This window comes from Heliangelus exortis, chromosome 13, assembly GCF_036169615.1.
Source record: "Heliangelus exortis chromosome 13, bHelExo1.hap1, whole genome shotgun sequence".
In the NCBI taxonomy this organism is placed as follows: domain Eukaryota; kingdom Metazoa; phylum Chordata; class Aves; order Apodiformes; family Trochilidae; genus Heliangelus; species Heliangelus exortis.
Genome location: NC_092434.1, coordinates 2,187,750 through 2,213,709, shown reverse-complemented (window position 1 = coordinate 2,213,709; position 25,960 = coordinate 2,187,750). Strand labels below are relative to the sequence as shown.

General features: G+C 44.8%; 1 protein-coding gene across 1 annotated transcript; it reads right to left on the bottom strand.

The window, feature by feature from the left end:
* Window positions 1–5,867: 5,867 nt before the first annotated feature.
* Window positions 5,868–25,948, bottom strand: COTL1 (coactosin like F-actin binding protein 1). The gene is made up of 4 exons (XM_071756614.1): window positions 25,709–25,948; window positions 25,317–25,399; window positions 15,319–15,476; window positions 5,868–7,248 (listed from the first exon to the last, which is right to left on the bottom strand). The coding sequence occupies exons 1-4, from the start codon at window positions 25,783–25,785 to the stop codon at window positions 7,138–7,140; spliced, it is 429 nt and encodes a 142-aa protein (XP_071612715.1). The 5' UTR covers window positions 25,786–25,948; the 3' UTR covers window positions 5,868–7,137.
* Between the last annotated feature and the right edge of the window lie 12 nt (window positions 25,949–25,960).

The window sequence follows — 25,960 nt, the reverse complement described above, 5'->3', positions numbered from 1 at the left end:
GGGGCAGTGGGGAGTTCTGTACCTTTTTTTTTTTTTAAAATCTACCCTCATATTTCTATTGGAAATGTGCTCTTTCCCAGCACATCCCTCTGACTCTTTTTAAAGTTCTGATCCAACATGCACTAACTGAAAACTTTCTTGGTTTCTTGCCTGGTTTGGATTTAAGAGGATGAACTTGTGCTTGTTTAATTTCATTCCACATCAGTTCTTCAGTTCTTTTCCCACTGGAAGGCTTCAGCTTTTCTGGCCGTGCTGAAAGTTGCATTTGGCATAAGTCATAAACCCTGCTTCAGACAACTTAATCTATTCAAAATGGTGCTGAAAGGAAAAAAAAAAAGAGCACTATTGCCAACAAAGGCTTGTGTATCCTCATCTAAGGCTGAGAACCTTATGGCTATGAGAGAGAAGTTTTGTCTTTGGATCCAGCTGTGACCCTTCAGGACTATTCCAGCTGTTTGCTCAGTCCAGGGTTGAGCTGGCTCATTTGTGCCTTGTGACTGCAAATGCATCTGAGTTCAGAGAGGATGAAGTTTGAATCAGTTCTTGTACCTGAGACAGTGAAAATGCTTAGAGGAGAGAGGAGGTGAGATCAAATCTTATCATCTGTGCACAGCAGACAGCAGCATTTCCCCTGTTTGTTGAGCCAAATAACTGGTGTTTCATTCAGGCATCTCTTCCAGAAAGAGCATTCTTGGTTTGTGTAGTAGAAGAAATGGTGAGTCAGGGATCAGGCAACTGTTTTTTCTAGAGAATAAAACTCTGTGTCTGGTTTGTCCTTTCAGTTTGTCTGTCTTCAGCCTCTGGTCACTGATACTTCTTCTGTCAAGCTACAAGATACCATTTCAGCCCCCAGCAAGACATCATCTTCTCTCTTTCCTCTCCAGGAGCAGCAGGCAGCATGGTTCACATTTATAGAGTTTGCTACCCCAGCACAGTGGGGTTTTGTTACTTAGATAAAATGATTACTTGCACCTCCTCTCCTTCCCAGGTCCACAATTATTCTTGGATTATACCATCCCATTGACTGCAGTGAAATCAGCCAGGGCAGAAATGTGCTTAATTTATGAGTGACTCCTCTGTGCACTCGTGTAATAATCCTCAGATAAACTGATCATGAGATTGTGCTGCTTAAAGCCAGTGTTTATCTTTCCAGGCACTTAAGGCATTAAGTAGCAGTATGAGAGGAAAATGAAATGTTGTCAGGGAGTGTTCAGGAGCAAACATCAAGAGGCTTGATGCAAGGAGGGCCGTGGAGCAGATTTATGGTTCCATCTGGCAGGTTCTGGCTTTTACATATGGAAGATGCAGAGAATACATTTTGTGTTGTCCCTGGTGTCAGGCAGATCATGACTGAGATGATCCAGCAGATCACTCCAGAAGTACATGTATAGTAACCCAGTGGCAGGGCAATTCTGGAAGCTTAAGGGCTCTCCAGAAAGTTTGCTTAAGAGTGTTAGAAGAAAGCTTGAGCTAGATGCAAGATGCTTCCTGAAATACAGCTTAAAAGAGCAAAAATTTCTGACTTGAGAAGGTTTTTTTGTGATTCTGTCCGAAATGGTTTTTGTTAACCCTGTAATTCTGCTTGAACTAAAGGTGTTTGGGGAAAAAAAAAATAGCAAAACATTTTCAAGCAGATCTGATGAGAGCCAAGAGGTAGGACAGTGAATACAGAGACATTGATCCAGACACTGAAAATCTTTCATTGCAAAATAGACAAGAGTCCCTTCTCATCTACAGAAGAGTGTGGTGCTTCTCCCTGTTCTTGTTATTTTCAAATGCCTTTAATAGCCTTGAGATTGCAGAATTATTTCTCAATTTAAAACATTAGTATCATTTTATGATGTGTTGTGATTCTTTTACTGAAAAAAAAATGCTACTAGTAATTTTTGCATAAAACTTTAGGAGGAACTTTCTGCTCTCAAGTATTGTGGCTTTTTTCTTAAAATTTTAATTTCAAACTCAGCAAACTGGAAACAGAACTTTTAAGTGAATAGAGCACTTTTGGTGCTCTTTGGTGTGATTGCACCCCCTTCTTCATTACATTCTAGTTGGAAGAGAGCTGATAACTCAGACTTTGTCACAGAATTCTTGAAGTCTTTTCTGAGCCCTGTGTTCTCTACTAAGGTTTCCTGTAAGTTCCCTCACATCCAGCTTTTCCTGGTGTGTAGTAACCAAGAAATCAATGTGAGAAGGCAGCATTTACACCTTCCCATTGGGGTGATCTCACCACAACTCCTTTGCTCTCAGCCTCCAACCCCACTGAGGACACCCCTGAGATCTCTTTGATTTCTGCTTGTGGGAAAACACTTCCTCCCCTGAAACCTGACATCACCACTCACTTCAGTGGGATAAGATTCAACTCTTACTATTTTTAAATCCTGTCACTAATACACTTACTGGAGCCTTGCCCTGGCTGTAATAAAACCTGCTGGAGATTGCTGAAGGGTTCAGCTGCTGCTTTGAACAGCTGCAATGCTGTCATTTGCCAATAGGATGTATTACATCCTGATTACAGTTTCTGTTGAGTGAGAGGCCAAAATTACAAGGCAGAAATGTGGTTGATCATGATAAAGGAGATAAGTCCATTCATCTACTGCCCACAGTATTTAGTGTTTGCAGAACAGATGCTGGTTGTTCCCCTTCAGCTGCATTTACATGGAAATCTGTTTTAAAGTAAATGAAAAAAAAAAAAAAACCAAACCTTACTGGACGTTTCGATGGGAGAGAAAGGTGAAATATTTTTGAATCTTTCTCCTTTGTGTCCCAGCCCTGGCAAACTTTACACAAATCAATCAGACACTGTAAGATGAGCAAAGTGAGTTAATCCAGGTCAGAAACAGATGTGTCTGAAAACTGAGGAGACCACGTTTTTAGCAGATGATTGCCAGCAGAGGTGCAAATCACACTGGGAAAGATTCCAGGGACTGAGGCCTGAGTGGGCTGTGGATGGTTTTTTACTGCACTCCTTCCCACCAAGCAATAACAGAGCTCATCATGCTGCAATTAAACCATCTTTAAAAAAAAAAAAAAAAAAAAATTAAATTAAACTCTTTCAGTGTTTTGCCTCACTGGGCCACAAAGCCAAGCCTGAGATGAGGACTGCACTAACACATTGCCCACATTATCCACCCCAGAATGTGAGATTTTTGAAGGTCTCACTTCATAGCTCAGTGAGAGACATTCCACTTCCACAAGCTCATGGTTCCAACCTGGGAAAAATGGTGAGAGAAATCCCCCCACCCAGATCCCTCCTTCCAGCCCCCACTCAAGGACCTCAGGAGATGTGGTCCCAGGATTAGGAGGATGCAGGGCAAGCAAATGAGCTGCTGTTGCCAGGGTTTGCATTAAACAATGTCCCCTTTTGTGTACCCTGTAATGCACAAAATATTTTGTATCCCCCCCATTTCCAACCTCTCCCTGCAGCTCCTCTGGTGTCTGGTTGCTAAAATAACTGCACCAGCTCAAGCTGGAGAGATCCCATCACCCCAGAGGGGCTGCAGGGCAGAGCCTCTTGACCACCATCTGGCATTAGGGACAATTTGGGACACACAGAACATGTCAGCAGCTTCCATGGGCTGATCCCTGTGGCCTGGGTCTGCTCTTCCCTATTCTGCAGAAACCTCATGGACTTCTCAGGGTGAGGATTTGCTGCTCCTGGTGTAATTCAGAGCAGCTTTGCTGTCCCCCCATGCTCAAGCCACGGCTTCAGCCCAAGGTACTGGGCCCTTTCCTCCTGTAGCCTCCTCACCGTGTCCTGGGAGGTCACTGAATCCCCCCCTCCCTGACCTGGGTTTGCTAAAACAAAGTCATCTGCTTGTGCCTGACTCTCAGGATTAATCAAGGAGATTTGGGAGGCTGTTTTGCTCAGCTCTGCTGCTCCCTCCCTGCTGGAAGTGGCTGCTGCCTGGGATCAGCTGCACTGGGGATGTGGAGGAATAGAAATTCCTGTGGTGGTGCCAAATATAAAGCAGCCTTTGAACCATTTCAGTCTCTTCCTAGCCAGACACAGCCCCCAGCGTGCTGCCACTCATGTTGTCCCTTGCTTTGTCAGAGCAGAGTGTCCCCAACCCTGAGTCCTGACAGATGACCAGGTCCCTGCTGAGCTGTGGCCTGGGGGACAGCAGCCCAAGAGCTTTGGTGCAGCAGAAGTTCTTAAAACCTGATGAAAGGTCTGATAAGGAAAAAAAAAAACCCACCAACCCAGCAAGCTTTGGATACTAAAAAGGGTATAAGGATATATACTAAGGGTATAGGCTAAGTGGGCACAAACCAGGGCACCTGATTTTGTAAAAAAATACAAAGAAAGCAAAAATCCATGTCTTGTATGGTCATTAGCATCAATCCCAAGATGAAGGTTATCAACATTGCTTTGATAAGGTGAGGAACACACATGCTGAGGTTGACTCCCAGGTTGGGCTGTGGGGCCCTGTAACACATCAGCTGCTATTTCTGCTTCAATTTCATGGCAAAAGGCCCTTTCCTGAACAATATTGTGCTCCAGTATGGTCTAGTTCATAGTAATCTTTCTGAAACACCCTGAGACCTCCTGATGAGAAGTATTACAGAAAAAAAATCATAAATAAGGTATTGTTAATTCCTCCTTTGTCTCCCCCATTCTGGATGCAAAATGCAGCCCATAATAGAGTAGTCCTGAGCATATCTGATCAGCCTATCAGTCATTTGCAGGCATCCAGCTACACTGATGTGCTGCAAAGGATGATGCTGAGAAGGGCTGGCACCTAAAAAGAGATTTTTAAATTTTTTTTTTCCCATTTCTGTTGAGTTATTGTGACATGCCAAGCGTGAGATCCCCAATGCACCACAAATAACTGATCTTTTGCTTTTATTCTTCATCTCCCAGGCTGTCTTTGCTCAGTTTTTCTCAACTGTTTCTTGCACTTGTAATTATTATCAAGCAAGGATAATGTATGCAAACACTGGGGGATAAATACTTGTCCAGCCAGGCTCCAGAGATAAGTTTTAGCCTGCAGAGCAGCTTAGGGGTTATACCAGGCATGTATAGCCCCTGTGACTAGCTGAGCTCCTCTTCTTACCAGCATGAGAAGGGGTTGACTTAATACCAATAAAGTCACTCTCTTGAGGAAAAAGAATTTGGTCATGCTGAACTACAATCAACATTTTCAAATCCCCATTATTTTCCAGGAGTGATGAGTGGAGAGGGAGGGAAGCATCCAATTCCTGAAACACATTTTTGCCCCAAACACCCCCAGGCAGCCACCTGGGATGTACTCCCATCAGCTGGGGTTGGGGTCAGGGTTGGGTGTGTTCTCAAGACATTCTTTGTGACAAAGATAATCTGATATTTGACTGAGGCTTTGACAAGCACAGACTTGAGGAACTTGGCTGTTGCAGTGGTGTTAGAGGAACAGGGCTGTGCAAACAAGAACTCCCTGGTGTGTTATTCAGAATTAACCCAACTGTGCACCAATCCTTTTGTCCATCTCCTCTGGTTTCCCCCCCCCAAAACTGGAGAACTTCACTCTGAAAGTGTCGTTCTTGCTCCCAGATCTGCTCCTGACCTCTCTGCATTTATTTGACGTGGGTGTGAAATTCTCTTTGACCTAATTACAATTCCCACCTGGCCTTTTGGCACTGGAAATTTAGCTGTAGAGCTGCTGAATATAAAGTGTGTCAGATGCACTGTGGTCACCTCTGTCTTTCAGGGTGGAGATGAGCACCCAAGGGCTGCAGGCACTGAGATCATTTTACATGTAAGCCAGTGTTTAATTCTCCTAATAGCCCCAAGATTGCAAGAGCTCAAAGCCTTACACCCAGGATTAAGTGACCTCCTAAATATAGGCTTGTTGTTGCAGGGAAGGTAAAAGAACACCAGAGTCTCTGAGAACTGTTCTTGAAAAACATTTATTTCTGTAATGGGTTTTGAGCACTGACTTCCAAGCCCCAGTACAACACAGTTTCCCCCTGCAGATAATTCTGGGGACCATTAACTTTGATGGGAAAAAAGCAAAAGGCATACAAAGAAGCCCCCCAAACAACCAGTTTGGTACAAACCAAACTGTGCCCAGGTTATCTCTGAGCCTTTGCTGTTTCATCCTGACTGGGACAGAGCTGCTGCCCTGCTCCATCCTTTGGTCTGCAGGATGGTTCACTGCCTGAAGGCCCCAAATAACTTAAGATGTTGTGTTTCACTGCAAAAAAACCCCAAAAAACAAAACAGGGGGGACACGGGCAGAGAAGGCTGCTAGGATTCAGTGGCTGCTATTTTTGCAGACATCATTTAAAAAAGAAAAAATCTATGCATTTCAGTTTCACCTCCTGAGCCCCAGCATTAGGAAAGTCAAATACAAACCCCACAACCAATGTACACAAAATAGTGAACAAGTGTCCAGACATTTCCAAGCCCCTCACTTTACTGTGCCATGATCCCTCAAAAAAAAAAAAAAAACCACAACAAAACCTCCATGGTGGGATCATGTTGGATCTTATTTTTTTAAGAGGAAGGGGCAGAGATGCAGCATAGCAACTGTCAAGCAATGTTTAAGGCAAATTATTAAGAGTTGAAGATTTTTTGTTTGCTTGTTTGTTGGCTTTGTTTTTTTTAAGCTCTCAGGTAACATCTCAGCTGGACATTTAACTTTTAGATGATTTAATAAAAGTTTGAGTGAAGTCAAGTTGATCTGAGCTTAGAGCAGCAGAAAATATTATTCCCAAGACTATCAGTGAGAACAAATTACCAAAAAAAAAGAAAAATAATCAGAACTCCCCCAAAACTTTTTCCTCTCAGAGACCAGGTTGAGCCCAACTAAACCACAGACATGCACAGATATGAAGAAGGACAGGATGGAAAGCAGCTACAGATACAATGCTGGACAGGACCAAAGCAGAGCCAAACCTAAACTCCAGAGATGTGAGAACGTGAACAGAGGAATGAGTAGAAAAATGAAGGGGGGAAAAAACCCCAGAACCCCAGCGAGGGATGTTGCATGAGATGGAATGGAAAATAAAAGTCCATTGTGTGGAAAGGAAGGGAGTTCTTAGGTGCACACACAGCAAGCAGGGGGTTTCAGTTGCCTCATCTCTCAGTTGTTGTGTTAGTTTGTTGTGCTTTCCTCCTCCCTTTGAGATCCAGGTGATGGTGCCAGGAGGTTTGTGCCTTTACTCAGTCTGTGCATCATAATTAGCCCCCCCTGCTTTCTTCAGCTCGTTCTTGATGTAATCCTCATCCAGCTCTTTGTGGTCACTGATCACAAATTCTTTGGCAAAGTTCTGCAAGAGAGAAAGAAAAAGCTTCTTAAAAAAAAAAAAAAAAAAGAAAAAAAAAGATACTTGTCCAAGTACCTGCATAAAGAAGCATTATCCAGCTTCAGTAGGAGCTGGATACCCTTATGTGCTAGGGATGAGAAACAGAAAGCTGTGGATGAGACAGAAAACCAGTGAGGGCAAAATCCAAGGCTTAACCCAGAGAGATTTTATGTTTCTGCTTCTACAGTCACGGGATGCAAGCCCCATCCCTGCCCTGTGCAGTGACTCTTCTGAGTGATAAAAGCCCAGGGCAGCTTAGGTCAAGTTTCCTGAGTAGTATGAAAGCTAAAAAGCTCAGAATTGTTTTCCTTCTTACTGCCCCAACCCCACAGCAGAACACTTGGCAAGTCACTGATCCTCTATATTCCCTGGTCCTTTTTAGGACCCTTTTTCCCAAAAGAAGGAGCAGAGCCCTCCCAGCCCCCCAGCTGATGGGAGGATGCTTCCATTAAAGATGGAGCAACACACAGATGGTACCAGGAGCAAATAAGTCTACTGAGTAGATTTACTCACTCCTCCTCTCAACTTCTTAATACACAACATGGCCCAAACAAAGACACTGTCCTAGACAGGCTGCTGGGGTTCTTAAGAGGCTCCACTACACTCTGTGCTCTAATGATCCAATGTGACCTTTAAGGCCCTGCTTTATTAATCCAGTTGGGTGCTGCAGGGCAGCAATCAAGCTGCCTGAATGCTTTCTGCAACTTCTGGGAGCCAGGGCTCTGCCCCTTTTTGTGGGGGATGTCCCTCCTGCCCTATAGCAAGAGGGTGGCAGGCATGAGTGTGCACAGAGATTTGGGCCAAGATGCACATTTGGTTCTTGCCTGAGCACTTCCCTTCCTAACCACAGCTGAAAACACTGCATGTGGCTCTTCCTTCCCCCCATCCTGAGCCCACAGAGGTTTCAGACAGCATGAAAAACACAGCAAGCATCCATTGCACTCTGCAGGGCCAGGGACAACCCCCCCAAAAAAAGAAAATAATAATAATAATAAAAAAAATTAAAATTGCCTCTCTGCAATGTCTCAGGAAAGCTGCAGTGCTTGGCTTCCCGGGCAGTGAGTGCCCCAAAAACTGATGGGAACTGCCTGGCAGGATGAGGCCATGCTTTGGGAGAGAAGAAATCATCTTGTCCAGGTTTACCCAGCACTGGAACAGCCCCAGCAGAGCTGTGGAAGGGGGGGTTTCTAATTGATTTCAGACTCTAAGCCATGGGAGAGCTCTTTATTTGGCAGCGTCTCAAGGGTCTCAGTTTGGGATCAGAGTCGGGTAAAGGAGGGGGAGGAAAAGGATTGGGCTGGAAAGAGTCTCAGCACCTCTTTCATGGGGTGGAATAAATGGAAGGGGGAGCAAAGCAGCTCCCTCCCCCAGCCCAGTCTGCCAGGCTGCAGCTGATCCTGTTTCACACTAGGAAATCCTCACTATTGAACAGTTGCTTAGGGGGAAAAAAAGAAAGAAAAAAAAGCTGATAGCAGCTATGAGAAGCTTCCTCTGCTCTGCTTTAGGTTCTCAGCATCATTCTGCTCCCCACTTCCATGGCTGGATTTTCTGGTGTGAGGGCAGACAGACCTTGGGGGCTCTCATTCATGGGAAAAGGGAAAGAAATTGTTTACTTAGAGGAAAAAAAAAAAAAAATCCCTTTTTTTGAGATGGGAAATAAAGCCCAGCACATCAGATACAGTCATGCTTCCAGGTGTCCTACTCCTGTGAGAGATCTCTGCAAAGCTTGGCTCTTGCTAAGACCAAATAGGTGATTTTCAACTATTTGATTCTTGCTTGTGTGATTTTTGAGCTGAGCATCTTCAATTTCTTTTTGCTGAGCTTACAGGTTTGAAAACATTTCCTCAATTCAGGAAGCAGATTATCCAGGACTACCTGACTTCAGTGCTAGTCCCTGACTCCAGTGAGAATTCAGGCAGATCCTTAAAATAATTTCTGAGGGATTCCAGGAAAAGTGTGTGTGTTTTATAAACACAGGGAGGTTTCCTTCAATGCCCAGTCTGCAGAATCCAGATGGCTCTGAATTTTAAACTGCAGGTGCACTCATTCATGAACAGAGGAGGGAAAAATCATATGGACCACAAAGAAACTAAAATGACTTAAGTGTTTTCTCAACTTGAGAGTTACCTGCATGATTCCTGGGTGATGATCTGTGGGCACCAGCCACAATTTCATGTTCATGCCCCTGAGACATCCTGCAAGGTTTGAATGATTTCCTCCTAGCAGTTGGCCAGATGGGTCCCAGCCACTCTTCAATATCCTCTTAGCTGACTGGGCCACCTCTTGTGTCAGATTTGTACCCTCAGAGTGCAATCTGGGTCACTGCTATTAATAACTCTTTGCTTTATTCCTTTCTGCTGGCAGGTGCTGTTGAGGACTTCTTTGGTTCTACACACCAGCTCTGACCCACCATGAGGTCTCCCCAAGCTCGGCCCCAAGGGGAGAAGATGCTCTGAGTGAATGAGTTTTCTGCCTGGAATTCCTGATTTCTGTATCCCCCTCAATTCTTCCTCAGCCACAGCCTCTGAATTCTCTGTTTGAGCTCTTTGGGGTTGAGCTTTTGTTCAGGGTGTGAATCTAAGGTGGTTTAGAGACAGATGAAACTGCCTCTTCTGTCATCAGGGCAGGAAGACAGGAGGGACTGTGGCTCTCAGATCAGGAGTTTGGGCATTCATGATCATCAGCAGAGGACAACCTTAGCCTGAGTTCACTTTTTTTTTTTTTTTTCCCCACTGAAACAGCCAGAATGTAGAATTACTCTCAAGTGATTTAATTGTATCTGATGGTATCTAGACCAGGCAATGGTCCTTATTCAGTGTGACTGTCATCTGTAATTACAAAAAACCCATCAGAGCAAACCAGCCTCTGCAAAGCACCAGGGGAGATCCTAGCAATGCCCACAGGCATCCAAATCAGTCAGATTTCTGCTCTGCCACCAGCTTTTCTTTCTGCCCTCAAGAGCCTGGGGTGGGGAAAGTCCCTGCTTTCTCCTCTCTCACACACACCACTCTCTAATGCCTTTCAAGAGAACTGCAGAGCAGTTCCAGCAGCCTAAGGCACAGAACAAACCCCATCTGATGCTTTGGCCCTGGCTTTGCTGACGTGCCTCTTCATTTCACATCCTCCACTTCCTTTTCTCTCCTCCTCCCCCCATCCCCAAGCTTTCTGCAATGGCAGCAAGCCCTCTGAGTGAATTCTACCCTTTGTATTTACCCCAGAGTCACCAGCAGACTCCAGACAGCAAAAACAATGATGCCATTTAGCTTTAGCACTCTCACAACACAGCAGTGACCACAGTTCCTTTGCCTTGCCTCTCAAATTATTGAACACCACATAAAAAGTAAGGTTTACTCATGGTTCTTCAGTGTACCTACCCAGCACCTGCTTCAGCTTGTGCCTCAGCAGCAGAGGGTCACAGTTTTGCAATCCAATCCCTTGTGTCAATCTCCAAGTGACACTATTAGAGGAAAAGGGTTCCAACCATGCAGGTCAGGTTGCAAAAACTGAGCCTGAATCCCTCCCTGGGAAGCATAAAATTTGTTCAGCAAGCTCAGTTCAGCCTTTCTCATCCAGACAACATTATGAGGGGGAAAAAAAAAGGATGGAGTAGATTTTCTTCCTAAGCCAGGCCCTGAATATTTAGCATACAGGGCTATAAAATGTCCCTAAGCTGGCCAAGGGAAAATCTGTCTGGTGCAGATACTGTACCAAAAAGGTCTGCAAGAGGCCCTTATAAATCCCAGCATGGGGAAGCCTGAAGCCAGAAGGAAAATCCTTGTATCACCTCCAGACACATGGGTTCTTAGCAGCCAGGGATGGTGCCAGGTGGTTGAGCAGCTTCTCACTGGTTTTATTTACATTGGGCTTTGCAGCTGCCTTCATGGATGTTCAAAACCCTCACTGCTCATCTCATTGCCAGTGCAGCTGCAATACAGAGCAGAAGACATCTCCTGCATTTCTTTTCCAGTGTAGTGTGAGTCCTGGACTTGCAGTCATGGGGAAGAGAGGATAAGTCCTCTGGCTGCAGCAGAGGAAAGTTCTAACAGGGCTTCTCTGAGTGCAAGGAGAGCTAAAAAGTGACAAGTGCCTATAAAAACACAGTACCACCACCCTCCCCTCTACTCTGGCCTGACCAAACCTGGTCCTGTGATCTGCTGGCAGAGTCCAAGCTATCAGCAAAACCCCTCTGTTCAACTTTACTCCTTGCCAATTTTTATATGGACCAATTCCAGGGGCTGGGACAGGCCAGCCCAAAACCTCTGGCAAACATCTCTCAGCAATGGGAGCTGCATTTCAGCTGATCTGCAAATTCTTCCTATTTGTGCTGTTTGGAAAAGTCCCAGGTCTGTGTGTCAGATGTGGGGTAATGAGAAGCTGCTTATTCTGGCCTGAAGAAGTTACTTACAAAGTTACCACCTTCTGTGGACTGTGACAGGGACTTCTTGTACATCTGAATCCATTTGGTATGGTTGTTACAGTAAACCAGAAAAGGAAAACCAGCCAACCCCCACCATTCTGTTTGCCTTCCCAGCAGCATCTCCTCACCTTCCTGGGAAAGACTGTCTCAAAGCCACCATGATGTGGCTCAGATTTTCTCTCTGTTTCTATTAAACCATTTTCTGTTCAGGCCACTAACATGACAAACCTAAAGCTCACACCTGGAGTTACATTTCTTGTGACTGCTCCAAGACCTGGGAGAGCATCCCCCTGAGATACCAGTATCAGTACAGAGAGGATTTCAGAGGAAAAGAGAAAGGTGAACAAAAAATGATCTGGCTGTGAGCTCCCAAGCAGCAACCCAGTAAACTTGTTGGTGTCACTAAATCCAGGCAAATTCCTCACCAGAAATAATAATTAATAAAATGCCACAAATAGTTGCTCACAGAAACAGGGCTGTTTTATCCTGACTCTGATTTAGGCAAATAACAGAGCACATGATTTTGTGGGGGCAGGAGTGCTGACAAAAACAGGGAGAAGCCAAAATTCATGGAAAATCATCAGCAAAGGCTGGGCAGTCCCTTTGCTGACAGCCCTGCAGGGAAATTCAGAAACATCAGAAAAAAGACCCCTGTGCTCCTAATGAAGGGTTAAATTCTCCTGCTAGGAAATGAAGTCAGGGAGGGCAAGAAGTTCACAGAGAGGAAGCAACACTCAGAAAGAAACCAAGTCCTGTTTTCACTTCTTCAGCATTTGCATCAAACCCCAAAGATTTGGTTGCCACTCCCAGCCCCATGACCCTTGTACCTGGTCAAAAAAAAATCACCATAACATCATCCCTCTGCCTCTCCTCAAAGTGAACACGAGCCAAGATGTTCACTACAAGTCTGATGCTTCCACTTAAACCCCACCAGCCAGGTTTCACCTTGCAGGGATTTTTGTGGCTGAATTGAACCTCCTGCTGGTAGCTGTTCCTGGCCATGACAAACAGCTTACAGGAGCCTTGATTTTGGGGCTTAAGTTGAGCTTCAAGGAGGTGTCAAGGAGGTGAAAGCAGCAGCGCCCAGAGCACAGTGAGTCTCTTGGATGGATTTTTTTATAAGGCTGAACGAGCCACAGCTTGTACATAAAAAGGAGGGAAAAGGCAGAACCATCCTTGCTGCCAGGGATGGAAAACATGAGTTTAAGACAAGCTTTGGATTATCTTCTTTGTAGCCAAGTAGAAAAGATGCCCAAAGCAGAGCAAAACATGGGGTTTGCTTGCTAGGCAGTAGTCAAGCTGCCTGTCTTTCACTTTGAGAGTCTCAGCAGAAGAAAGATGTTCATTGGCATTTATTCAGCTTTGAGAAGAGCTCAAGTGTAGCTCATCAATGCAATGTAGAGAAAATAAAGCAGGGCTCCCCTCTCACTGGAGCTTTGGTCTTAAGCAAAGAGCCCCAGTCAGCATTTGCAAAGATGAGAAGCTCCTGAGCACCCTTCAAGTTTTACTGAGGGCTTCTCAGACTGAAGAGCTTTGTTCCCAGAGGTCAGAGAATCCAAGTTGTTATCTGCTGTACAAAGAGCCTCCTTGTGCCACACTTCTTGGAAGGAAAGCCATGTCACACAAAGCAAGAGCACCTATGGACCATGCACTCAACTAAAAACTGCAGAGCACCAAACTGCATCAGCAGCTGAAATTCTCCGCAGGGTTTGTAAAGAAAAAAAATTTTTGCACTTTAGAGTACTGTTTATTCCAAATGGTGAACTAACCCTGAGTCAGACTGGAAGTTTATCATTACAGCAAACAACCAACTGTAATTTTCTATCTATAACTCACATCTCTAATCTTCTCTGCAAAAAGCAGCAGCAGTGGGGGGACTGGCAATGTACTTGAAGGTCAGGAGTGCTCAGAGTGAAACAGCTCTGGGATGAATTCCCTTCACTAAATTTCAGTTGCATCTTCTTGCCCTCTCATTTTGAGTGATTATCTGCAAGGTTACACTCATAAAAAGAACAAAATAGTTCTGCTTTTAGCCCACTCCACTCTGGAGGACTCTGTTTTGCAGATGTAGAAGGATTCAAAAAGAGCTATCCAGGTAGTTTCTTATGGAGAGGAGATCATCACTGACATTACACTCAGAAATGCTTTGGAGTGGATTATAGACAGGGTTGCTCAATAAAAGCATATTCAGCACAGGCTGTATTGTTTTCATATTTTAGCACAGATATGAAAACTTTTAAGTCAGAGCCAAGAACAGTTAATGATCCACCAGGTTATTAACTCATACAGACTACTAATCAAAGATGAAGCAAGTGAAATTGCAAATTATACAGAGCAGACCTGAAGGACAGATCTTAGAACAGCACTCAGGAATGCCATTGAGCTCAACAGGAATAAATTGTCTAAACATTTTATTTTTTTTCAAATCTTGGGGCTTAGTGACTCTTATATGAGTCATTCATTAGTACTCTATAATTTCATCTTCAGCTACAATTACACAGTTTCAGCTGCTTCACATGAACAGAGATTTGTTTTCCAAGCTCTCAGGTGTCATTGTGGGAGTCTCTTTTCAGCATGGACCCCTCTGCATAGCTGTCATTTCAAGAGATTTAGCACCAGTGCTTATCTTCTGGAAGGATATGAATTGATTATATTCTTCATGCTTCTTATCTGAACTACAAATTAATTGGGAGGAGCTTCTTTCTCATCCTCCTGGGAGATTTCTTTACACAGGCAAGAACACAGCTTCTAAAAGGGATTGTTTCAGCAGTCAGCCTGTTCTCAGAGCACAGCGTGATCACTTCTCAGGTATTGGAGAGGTTTAGTTGAAAGAGTTAATCTTGCTTTCAATAAGAGGAAACAAGCTAAAGTCAGCTTTTCTGCAGGAGTTCTTTGCAGCCTTCCACAATTCCCTTCTCTTGTAGCTGTTGGGTTTTTTCACTTCCTTGGAGCCTGCCAGAGCCAGCCCAGCTCTGCGAGCCCTGGGAGGCCTTGACAGAGTTAAATAATAAGCTCAGCTGGGGCAGATAAATCCAAGTGAAGCCCTTCCAGGTTGTGTACTAAGCCCATTTCTCTTTTTTCCTGATACACCCAAGACCAAACAGAAGCCTATTCAAATCTAGTTAGCTATTAAGAGCTGTTAGTTAATTGGTACTGGTAGAGACTTCAGACTTCAGTTGATTAGGTCCATGAATTCATTGTGCAGAAACAAAAGGCCTCAAGAGAAGATTAAACAAGGGTGTGGGCTTTTCTGTTTAATTTTACCTGCTTAACTTAATATTGCCTTGTCCTCTACCATTCAACATTGCTTTATTTCCATATCAAGGAAGGAAATGGGAAACATCTTAATGGTGACAAGGAGTGCATATACTCTCTCCTCATGAAATAGTTAAGACAGCCTGAAGCTCAAAGGTGCTTCCTTATGCCTGAGTGCTCAAAAGGGCAGATGTTAAGCCTTCCCAGGAGGAAGACAAGCACAGAGAAACTGCCTTCTTTTTAAAGGATTAACCACTAACTTGAAGGATGACCCAACCCTTCCCCCTCTCTCCCCTCCTGCTGGTGTTTGTAGAGAGAAAAGCAATGAGGACTGGTGGTTAGAAGCAGAAGGGAGAGGTTACCTGTACTACTTCTTTGACCAGAGTCTTGTCAGTCCCAGTTTTGGCTCTCTGCAGGCCACTGACATCCTCTCCAATCCAAGTGATGAGGGCAAACTTGACTCTCTTGCTCATGGCATCCCCGGTGGTGAATCGGACGAAGCCGAACAATCGGACATCATCTGGAGAGACAGAGAAAAAAGGCTTAAATGGTTAAAAACACCAACATCCCTGCCCTGTGCCATTTGCTGGGGGTGAGACTGTTGCTTTTGACTTAAAAGACCAAGCCAAGGCACTGATCTTGTGTTACAACAGCATCATTTTGGATGACCAGGAGCTCTGCTCATACACCCTTTGCTTGCGAGGCCTGCTTTGCCAGGGTTAGGTCTGCTTCTTCCTGGGGTGCTTGGAGTCCCTGGGATGAAACTGGCTGTGCCAGACACTCCACCCCAAATTAGTGTGCTAGTGAGTTTGGAAAGGGCTGAAACACAGTCAACAGAGCACAGAGCTGACCCTGTTCACACACCCAGCCAGATCATTCATCTGCAGGTCACTGGTCAAGCAGGAAAGAAAGCGATTTCCCTGTTTCTTACAAGACAGCAGGATTAGGGTCACATTTTATAATATATACAATTTGCCATTGTGCAAATCTGATCCTTTCCCCTCCTTCCCATCAGCAGCATTTCTGGCTCACTTGTTGTACAGGTTTACAAGGAGGAGGTGAGAAGAAGGAGCAGAAGAAAGATCTGCCATAACTTCCCCAGCTGTGCTTTTCTACCCCTTCCAAAGCCCTGTAGAGAAAGGCCTTGGATTTTAAAACTGTTCTGATCTTTCTTTCCCAGCTGGTTTCTCCTGTATCATGACAGACTGGAGGTTTTTAGTCTGGCCATATGTGTAAAAACCTTGTAAACTCCTTGTCTTGAAGAGTTTGTTCTTTCATTGCAGTGACTCAGCTGAGGCAGTTGGATGCCTTCGTGATCACAGACACTTGGAGAGAGTGTGATCCCATCCACTCACATCCCAGCCTCCTCAGAATTCATGGGGCTGGAGCCTTCCTCCAGGACTATGCAGAAAATCAGAGCAGATGGACAGTTGTGCAATTGTGAAATATACCTAATCATAGCTCCTTCATCTGTTACAGGTCACTGAAGAGCTTTTAAATGAAATTACTCAAAATAGATAGAATAGAAGAATAGATAGAATAGATAGAATTCTATTCAAAATAGAAGAATAAACTTGCTGTTTGTAAAGAATCATGTTAATCCTGGCTGTGACCAGTCCAACAGTTATTTGCTGTCTTGACTACTGCCAGGTGAAAATACAGGCTCCAGGTGTAGTTATGTTTGCCAACATCACCAGCCTTGGATCCATTTCAGCACATCCCATGAATGGTCAGAAAAGCCCCAGAAGCTCTGGAGTTAGGGGAGAAGCAGCTCTGAATTGCTCATCCCCAGAAAATAAGCTGCTAGAAATCAGTTTGAAAAAAAAAAAAAAAAAAGGGATGTTGTTCCAAAGCTGACATCCCAAAGCTTCTTTAACACTTTGTTTGGCCAAAGCATGAGTAAAGAAAACTGCTACTTGATAAAAGATATTTTTAAGTCTTAAAAAACCCCTCTCCTATGCTCCTTTATTTTGCTCTTTATGTACTTGTTTTGCCACAGGAAAAAACTGGAAAATGTATGTAGGGATGTGTGAGCCAGTACAGTGTTCAACAACCTCCTCTGAAGAGTTCAAAATTTCAACAAGGAAGAAAAGAGATCTTATTCCAAAGAAAAATCCTGATGGAAGGAGAGTCAGAGTCATGTGTATCGACAGTGTAGGCAACCAAATCTCTCTCAGACACCCTGCAACTGGCAAGTCCAAGAAATGCAGGGAGAGACTCCTGTTTCTGACAGTAAATCCTCTTCCCCAGATTGATTAGAACCATAAATGAACCGACAGCCAGGAAATACCCAAGGTGAAGAGAGACAGTAAATCCCCTGATGTTACTATTAAGAGTTGTATGAAAAAAAACCTTGCTTCCCTAGATCTGGCAGTAAAGGAGGCCACGCTCCACTAAGAATTCTGCTCTGGTTCCTATGGGAACACAAAACTGAAGGCACTTTAATGACATCAAGTCCTGGCCCCTACTACACTGTAACAGTGTCACAGCCCTTCCAGTGGACCCATCACTTTCCACCTCGAGTATGTAGGTGTTTCATCCTTGCCCCTTTTATCAAAGATCCTCTTTGGAGTGTGTTCCTTAACCAAAAAGGTAATACACAGATATCATGAATGTGAAGAATTCCAAGTTTCTCTGCAGTGCTTTTTTCACAGCAACGTAGAAAGGAGGTTGAAGGAATTTATCTGTCAGCATGAACTTTAGTTTGATATGAACCCACAGATCATTGGCAGCAGCAGGATTTGCTTCTCAGCAGAATAGTTGGAGTGCTTTCCCATCCTGTCTGACAGCAGCCTGATCAGTGGCACTGAAGAGAGCCAAAGTCAGTGATTCCATGGGGGCTTTCAACTCTTAGATCACCTATTACTCAGTGATTATGAGAAACTCTTCCTTCCCCATGTTCTTCCCAGTAAACTGAAGGAGCAGCTGAGGTTGGATGTGGGGCTCTGAGTCACCAGCTTGGGCAGAGTTGACCTGGGGGGGCTTGAAAGGTTCCATCCAAGCTTTTTGCTTTCTCCTGGAGGTTGTATCCCCACAGCAGCCAGGAGAGGCTCTTCAGCTGCTACTTTTGAATCCAGAGAATTTAATACAAACTACCAGGCTGTGAAGTGCAGCAGCTGAGAAGCATTTCAGCAGCTGCAGATGAACCCAAGAGGGAAAGTGAATTGGAACCCTTGTCAATTAACACAGCTCTTTTACTAAAGGGCAACAGGGACAGAAGATGTGGAGGTTCTTAGCACTTGTTCAGCCTGGCTGTGAGCCCCTCCAGCTGCAGGGCAAAATCCCTGAGCAACAGCAGTTGGGTTTCCCAATTAGACTGAAGCACGTTCAGAGTGATAACGGGATCAAAACTCCAATTCTTTTGTACTCCCAGATTTCCTTTCACAATTAATCTGTTCTACCCTGCCAGCTCACCTCACTGCCCTGGAAATCATGAATGCCATCAGTGCTGGCTCCCTTAGAAATCTCCAGGCATTATTATCCCTTTTATGTGTTATTTTCACATAAAATCTTACAGAGGTTTTAGGAATTTGTTGGGGAAGGGGAGGGGGAGGTCTAACAAGAGACAGTGGCAGTGTATTTCCAAAGAAGAAGGAAATCCTCTGAAGGAGGAAATCCTGCTTAGCTCTACACAACCACCATCCTAGTCCCCAAGCCATGAATTTCAGGGGCAGAGAGAAGCAAATAATAGATCTGGTTAGAGCGGAAGCAGCTTTATTTGAGAAGATCTCCCAAGTTAGAAACAGCAGAAATTAATGTGAATTCCTATTAATATCATTACAATCTGTGATTCTATGATTATACTCCTTAAACTATGGTTGTCCAGCATGACAACAGGGCTAAACAAACACTGAAAAGTGCAATGAATACCTTAATGAGCATCACTTAGTATTTTTCTCCAAACCCCATAGCTATCAGTAGGCAGGATTTTCCAAATATACTGATTAAGCTGTCAACAAAGCTCCCTGCCAAGCTGCAGAGATTTTCTTGATGGTGCTCTCCTGTTCTTCATCCACTCAAACCCCTTGGTTCAGCTGCACTAAAAAATTCCCCATTAGATTAAAATGCACTGACTCATCAGTAAAAGATCATAGCTGCAGGAAAGAAATACCCTGACAAAAGTTTCACAGTTTTTAGGCTCAGGGCTCAGAACAGCCAAGCCAGAGCCATGCCAAGATCAGGGCACTGCTCCCAGCTTCACCTGCCTGCTGCTAAATCAAGGTCATATCCAGCAAGGCAGCTGATGGAATGATCTGGTTTTGTGTTCTGTCCAGGGATGAATTACTGATAGTGCATGAGAGGTTTCAGGGGGATTTATTTTGTTTGTTTCAATTGGCTTCATTTTAGATTAATTTGTCAATTTTCCACCTCTTTAGTCACCCCTATAGTCAGGTAGCTAGAAGTGCAGACAGAAAGCCTTCCCTGCCTCTTACAACACTGTTTTTCTCCCTCTTTAACCCTTCTATCTCCATTGCAATGCTGCCTTGCACCATGCAGCCATGTTCATGAAGTCATCTCAGATAAGGGTAAGATGTGAGACCTTGGGACCATAACCACAGGGCATGTTGTAGGGCACCAAACCTTCCCTGTGCAACCCAGGGGGGCTGACACGAGTACAGGGTACCCAGGACACAGGTACATGGGGACAATGACCCATTCCTGACTTCTCCAGCTGGCTCTGGACCAGTGAAGCCACCAGTAGCTTTTCATTGCTGCTGCCCCAGTGCCAGTGGTCCAGCAGTGGTCTCTCTCCTGCCCTGGGTATATCCTGGCAGGCAGACTGGGAGGTAAAACAGGGGATCCAGCTAATCTTTGTTCCCTGCCAGAAGGAATGGTTGTGTTAGCCAGAAGGAATGGCCAGGAAGGTCCCAAACCAAGGGGCATGCAAAAAATTCTAACAGTCCTTTTTACCTCATCTTACAGAACCATGAGAGGTTTGTGTTGGAAGGGACCTTAAAGATCATCTAGTTCTAACCCCCCTGCCATAGGTGAGGACATCTCCCAGACTGGACCAGGTTGCTCAAAGTCCCAACACTTTCAGGGATGGGATACCCACAATTTCTGTCTAGCAGAGGATGGTAAAATGCAAACCCACAGCCATGCTACTTTAATTAGGCATCACAAAGCCAACCTGAATGCAAAGAGTTACTGGTTCAGTCCAGAACTCCACTTGTTGCTCCCACAAAAAGGAATGAGGATACTCCCTAAGCACAGGAAGGGACAGGGGAACACTGCAAAGACAGAGTGGAATGCCCATAAGCCACCCGTGGCCCCAGGTCTTCCTTTAAATAGATACTAAGGGAAAGCAGGCTGGATGAACATTGAAGAGGAAAAACAAAAGCAGTAGGAGACTGATTTACAAAGCCCATTTTAGCAACTTAAGATGTAGCCAAATACAGATAAGCACCTATCTCATTATATGTCCTCGTTCATTTTTACAAATCTTTTCCTACAACCCAAGGTGCCAACGTAATCTTGGTGATCTCAGCTCCTTGCTTCTAAATTTTATATGCAGTCCAGGCCTTATAGGGCAATTGTCATAAGCCCCAAAGAGCTTTTTGCATTTGTCTTAGGAGGCAATTCTGTTTCTATTTTCTTCCTAATATCTTATGTCAAGCCAAAATGATTTTATAGGGCATTTATTTCAGACCAAAGATTTTCAGTTCTTCCTGGAGCTGAATGCACAGTCTAGTTTTGGTCTGATCTTTTCAGACACATGAATAACTATCCCATTTCATGCTGTCATTGCAATTATTTATCTGGAATGGAGCTTTCCAAATAAAAGGCTCATTTTTTTTTTTTTTTTTCTGGTCAGAGATGCATTGAAAAACAACTGTTCACATGTGGCACAGGGACAATCACAGTCTTCCAACCTCTCTGTTGGCAGAATACACACTTTAAAAAAAAGTAAATTACAGACAGAAACCATGCAGTGCTCTGCTGCTTCCTAAGACAGACACTGAGGCAAAGTGGTCAGTGCAGTCAGGTATTACTGACACAAACAAAAGTTTAAGTGGATGTTTTTGACTGGACTTTTATTTCAGTATCCCAGTTGTATGCCACTCAACTCTTCAGGGCAATAACATCACCAGCCCACTTGTAAGTCTTTGAAATTTAAACCAAACCCCAAAAAACCACCAAGAACCTTCACAACCTTCTGTACAATAACCTTCAACTCTTATTTTTGCTTCTGGATTCAAATCCACCAGCTCAGCTGTTTGGTTTTTTTTTTTTTCAGTGTCCTGATGGCACATACTACTCAACACCAAATCACTGCTTCTGGATCCACGCCACCTGCAGAAGCAAGGGCTGGAACTGTGAAGGAAAATGGTTCAAAAGCCTTGAATCCAGTCCTTGTTTAATGCAGATGTAATTGGTGCTGTTAAGCCAACCCAAAACACTCCTTAGCCAGAAGACACAGGGGGTGTCTGCACTCTGTGTTTAATGACCCTGACTCAATTAATGTCCCTCAACTTTGGTCTCCAGACTCTTTGGGTCAGACAAAGGCCACCACAGCCAGGTATTTTGGGCATTACACAGCCCTGCAAGGGGAGGTGCCACCTTTTCATCATATAAGGACTTTTTTGTGTCAGAGGTTTAAACCAAACCCCTTGACTTCACTTTGGGATAAGCTGGCAGAGAGGCATCAACGCATCTGAGGATGGTCTTTGGAGGGCAGAGAAAACCACAGCCTGAGACTCAAGCAGTGCCACCAACCAAAGCAGAGGAACCATCCTTGGGCTGGACATGAACACTGACAAACAAGAGCAGGACAGTGTAGACTGACACACACACTGAAGTCCAGGGTTCAAGCTGTGTTTGCAGTGGGACTCTGAACCAAATGGCCCTGGAGCAGCTTTTCTTACCATGTTTTCTTCCTGGAAGTGTGGCAATTGCCATCCCCAAAGAGTGAGATGGGAAAAGAAGGAAAGTTTCGTGGTGCAGTTCCTTAAACTTCCCTGCTAGTACACAAAACTTAGTCAAGAGCTTTAGGAAGGAAAAGCCTCCACCCCTTGGATCTGTGGGCACTGTCTGAAAGGAGAGCAGTGGGAGGGATGAAACCCAGCCAAGGCAGAGGGGCTGCAGGAGCTCAGGGTCCTGGGCTGCTGTGTGCTCCTTCAGCAGCAGCCCACGGAGTGATGCTGGAGCTTTGCAGAGAGCTCTCTCTCCAAACATGCTCTTTTTGACCTGCTGCTTCCATTGAAAGAAGCATTTTTAGCTTCTTGCTTTTCCCTTTGTCCTCATCCACTCTCGTTCCCCAAGGAGGTTTGCAGGATCAGTGATGGGTTGGGCCATGGACTGTATGAAAAGGGTGATGTATGGGGAGAGGAAGAAAAAGCAAAAAATACAACCCTGCTACCAACCCTCCAGCCCTTCCTAACCTCTGTTGTTGCACAAGGCAGGATATCCACCACAGGCAAATGTCTTCCAAACTGGTACAAAAGACCTCCTTGGTCTCAGAGCCACATGAATTAGCACACACACTGACACTGCTCTGTAATTTCATGCCCTGAAGTGCAGCAATACGTGCTGCATGGTGAAGTTGCTTTTAATGAGAATGGTGATTAAAGGAAGCAGGGAACACAGAGCTTTGCCACTCAGGACGACTCTGAAATAGGTGGTGGAGAAAGCAGAACAGAGCAAGGTTGGATGGAGGGGCTTGGTGAAACTTTGCATGCTGAGGTTTTCAATTCCAGCTCCAGCTCTCACCTTCAACCACCAAATTATGCTTGGCTTCTACCAGAGGCAGCTGGAGCACTTTGTGGCTTTCAGGGCAGTGTTTTTCACAAAACAGGAATTCAAAACAAGGAAGGAAGTTTACTCTGATGCCAGTGTTTTTAATCTTTTAATCGCATTTTCTGAAGCTGTTGGTATTGATAGTAGCACTTCTCTCCAGCAACACGTAGAAAGAGGTAGGAAGGAATAATATTTAACAGCTCTTCCCATCCCTTTCTGCTCTTTTTTAAATGACTTAGTTTCAGTAGAAATATTCCACCCAGCTTCATAGTAACATTTGGCACCTTTCTTCCAGATGGGAAGGAAAGCTCTAACTTCACTGCTAGCCTGAATCTGGTTTTCTGCCTATGTCTAGGGGTCCAGGTGCAGGGTTGCTGCACAGATGGAGGCACCACAACTTCTCCCTCTTGCATCCCAGCCTTCTGCACTGTAATTCCTGGGTGGAGGAAGATCCTTTCCAGCACTCAGCCAAGCACTGGTACCTGTAGTTCCCTACATCCTTAGGTAAGTTTGAGGATAACCTCTTGCCTCTGGTCTGCCAAGGAGGGTGTGAAGGAAAAGGGAAAAGGAGCAACAAAGTAGCTGTAAGCTAACAATAGGCCACAGCCTACCCCACAGATGCCCTTTTTTTTAACTCTTTCCTTATTATGCTAAAATATGCAAAGATTCCTTTTTTGCTGTAAAAAGTTCAGTGTTGGGGGCAGCTTGGCACTTTGCTGGTATAAAACCAGGGTTCCTTAAACTCTGCTTTAATACCCTGAGTATAAATAAGGGTTTGGCTCGTGCAAACAATGGCAAGAAAACAAAACTGGCCGTATTCCAAAGTGCAATATGTGCCTCTATCAGTTTTTTTATATGTGTCCTGCCCAGCCCCAGCAGTGACTGACTTTTCTCTGCCAAAATCCTCTGTCTGCTTAGCCACTGGATCAAAGGATTGCCTTTGCTGCAGAAGGGAAGATTGGAACTGTCCTTGAGCCACTCCAGCCAAAACATTAAAAATCAGTTCAGATAAAATAAGAGCTTTACTCCTGAAAAACAAAGAAAGAAAACAAATGGGAGAGGTTCCTCTCCAAGCCCCAGATGTCTGGAGACAGTTATCCTGGCCACAAGAGGAGGCAGAGAACATGGCACTTAGATACTGAAGCTGTTGACCTTGCAAGAAACCTACCAACCCTTTGGATAATGTTGGAATGAATTTAGGAAGTGCTGAGCCCTGGGCTTCCCTGTATGCCAGGGAATTACTTTTTTTTTTCTTATGTAGCCCATTAAGAAGAGTTGGGTAGGAAGGAGTTCTTGTGGTACAGGGTATCAGGTCTTCTGGCATCAACTACAAGAGTTTTGATAATTTCCCCCTTTTCAGTTTTGATAATTTTCCCTCCAAAAGTCTCAGAAAGAGTTGGAAATGTTAATCCTAGCAAGACCTCCCTGCAAATGCCATGCAGAGCAGTAAAAACTCTATCGATTTGGTGGATACTTTCCAAGGACTAAAATGTATTTTTTCCCCTATGCTATTTATTGACTGATAAATATCAATCCTGTCCTGCTCTCCTTTAAGTTACTGGAAGTCTTCCCCTCCAACTCAGTAAAATATAGCCAAGCCCTAGCACTTAAGAGCCCACTTTGGACAGGATTTGGTGTTTCAATAGCTGTGGGACTACAGTGTCTCCAGGGTCACCCCACCCTCAGAAGGGAGAGACTGCTGAAAAACACAATTCCTTCCCAATACAGATACAGAATTTTAAAAATACAGGTTAACCATCATCCTTGATTGCTGAGAAACTGGGTGAGTGAGAAAGACTTTTGTATAGACCAGTAAGAGCCACAAATGCTTCACATCTCATGGCACTTGGTGACACTTAAATAGCAGCCAAGAGAGCAGGAAAAGCAATAAAATCCCCTCCTAGAAGTTACAACAAAAGTAACGATCAGATGAATTTAAATATTCCTCTGTCTATTTTCATTTTCCCCAGGCTTTGTTTCCCCTGCTCATGTTGTACAACCAACAGCTCAAACAACAATCAGCTGCCACGTTTAAACCTAGAGCTGGAGCTGTTGTGGTTGTGCAATGCCACATCTCGGGTTGTTCCCAGTGCTGTATTGTTTGAGCTGATCTTTGCTATAACCACTCTCTTCTCCAGTTTCATGTTCTTAAAAAATCCCAGGAAGCTTTTTAACTGCAGTCACTTTACTGCTATGGATGCAATTCACAGAATAATTTTATTGCAAACTGTTCTGTTTGCATCTTTTTAGCCACAAAAACCGAGTCTCTTTTTTCTTTTCTTTTTTTCTTTTTGTTTTTTTTGTTTTTTTTTTTTTTTTGCTTTGAAGCTTCAGTGCTAAACAAGGAGACCGTTGCTAACCAAGCATTTTACTCGCTTATAACCGAAAAGCAAGGAAAAAATGTGCAAAAGAGGGGGAAAAAAAACCCCAAAGGACCTTAAGCCTAAGGGTGAGACAAAGGACCGGCTGGACTCTGGACTTCAGTGAGCTGGAAACGCGATCATGCAGGACGGGGCAGGCAGCACGAATTCCACTTTTCCCAAGTTTTCTCCCATCCTTTCCCCCCTCGCACCGGGCAGCAAGAAAGCCGGGAAGGTGCCAAAGCAATGGAGACGGAGCTTACCTGTACACTTCCTTTTGAAGGTTTCATAGTCTACTCCTTGGTCTCCAGGGACGATTGTAGAGCCGTTGTATTTAAAAGTCACCCTTTGGGAGGGGGAAAAGAGCAGGGGAATAATAGGCTTAAAAGACACCCTTTGGGATGGGGGGAAAAGGGATAATAGACTTAAAAGACACCCTTTGGGATGGGGGGAAAGGGAAGGGGGATATATTTACCAGTCAGGCTTTGGGAAGGGGAAAGAGGAGCTGGGGAAGAACACACTGTACCGAAGCATCCTTTGGGAAGGGGGAAGAGGTGAAAGGGAATGAGGTCCGTACAAGTCACCTTTTCGGGAGGTGGGGGTGAGGGTGGGGAGGGAAAGAAGGGGGAATCCCACAGCACCGGTGCCCACCTACCAGTTGACCTCGGTGGCATCGTCCCTGACGAGGTTGTACGCCTCCCTGCACGCCTCCTTGTCGATTTTGGTGGCCATGGGGGCGACCGGCCTTGCCGGCGAGGGGGCTGGGGGGGGGAGGGGGAGCGCGGAGGGGTGCGGAGCTTGGTGGGCAACAGCCGCTGCTACCGCCACTGCCACTGCCACTACCACTGCCGCTGCTGCCACCGCACCGCGCAGCCCCGCGCAGCGCCGAGCCCGCCGCCCGCCTCCG

Coding starts and splice junctions, on each gene's coding strand:
- COTL1 (XM_071756614.1), bottom strand. CDS start 25,785: ATGGCCACCAAAATCGACAAGGAGGCGTGCAGGGAGGCGTACAACCTC. Junction 25,400..25,708: donor GATGCCACCGAGGTCAACTG/GTAGGTGGGCAC, acceptor CCCCTCCCAAAG/GGTGACTTTTAAATACAACG. Junction 15,477..25,316: donor CTTCAAAAGGAAGTGTACAG/GTAAGCTCCGTC, acceptor CTGTCTCTCCAG/ATGATGTCCGATTGTTCGGC.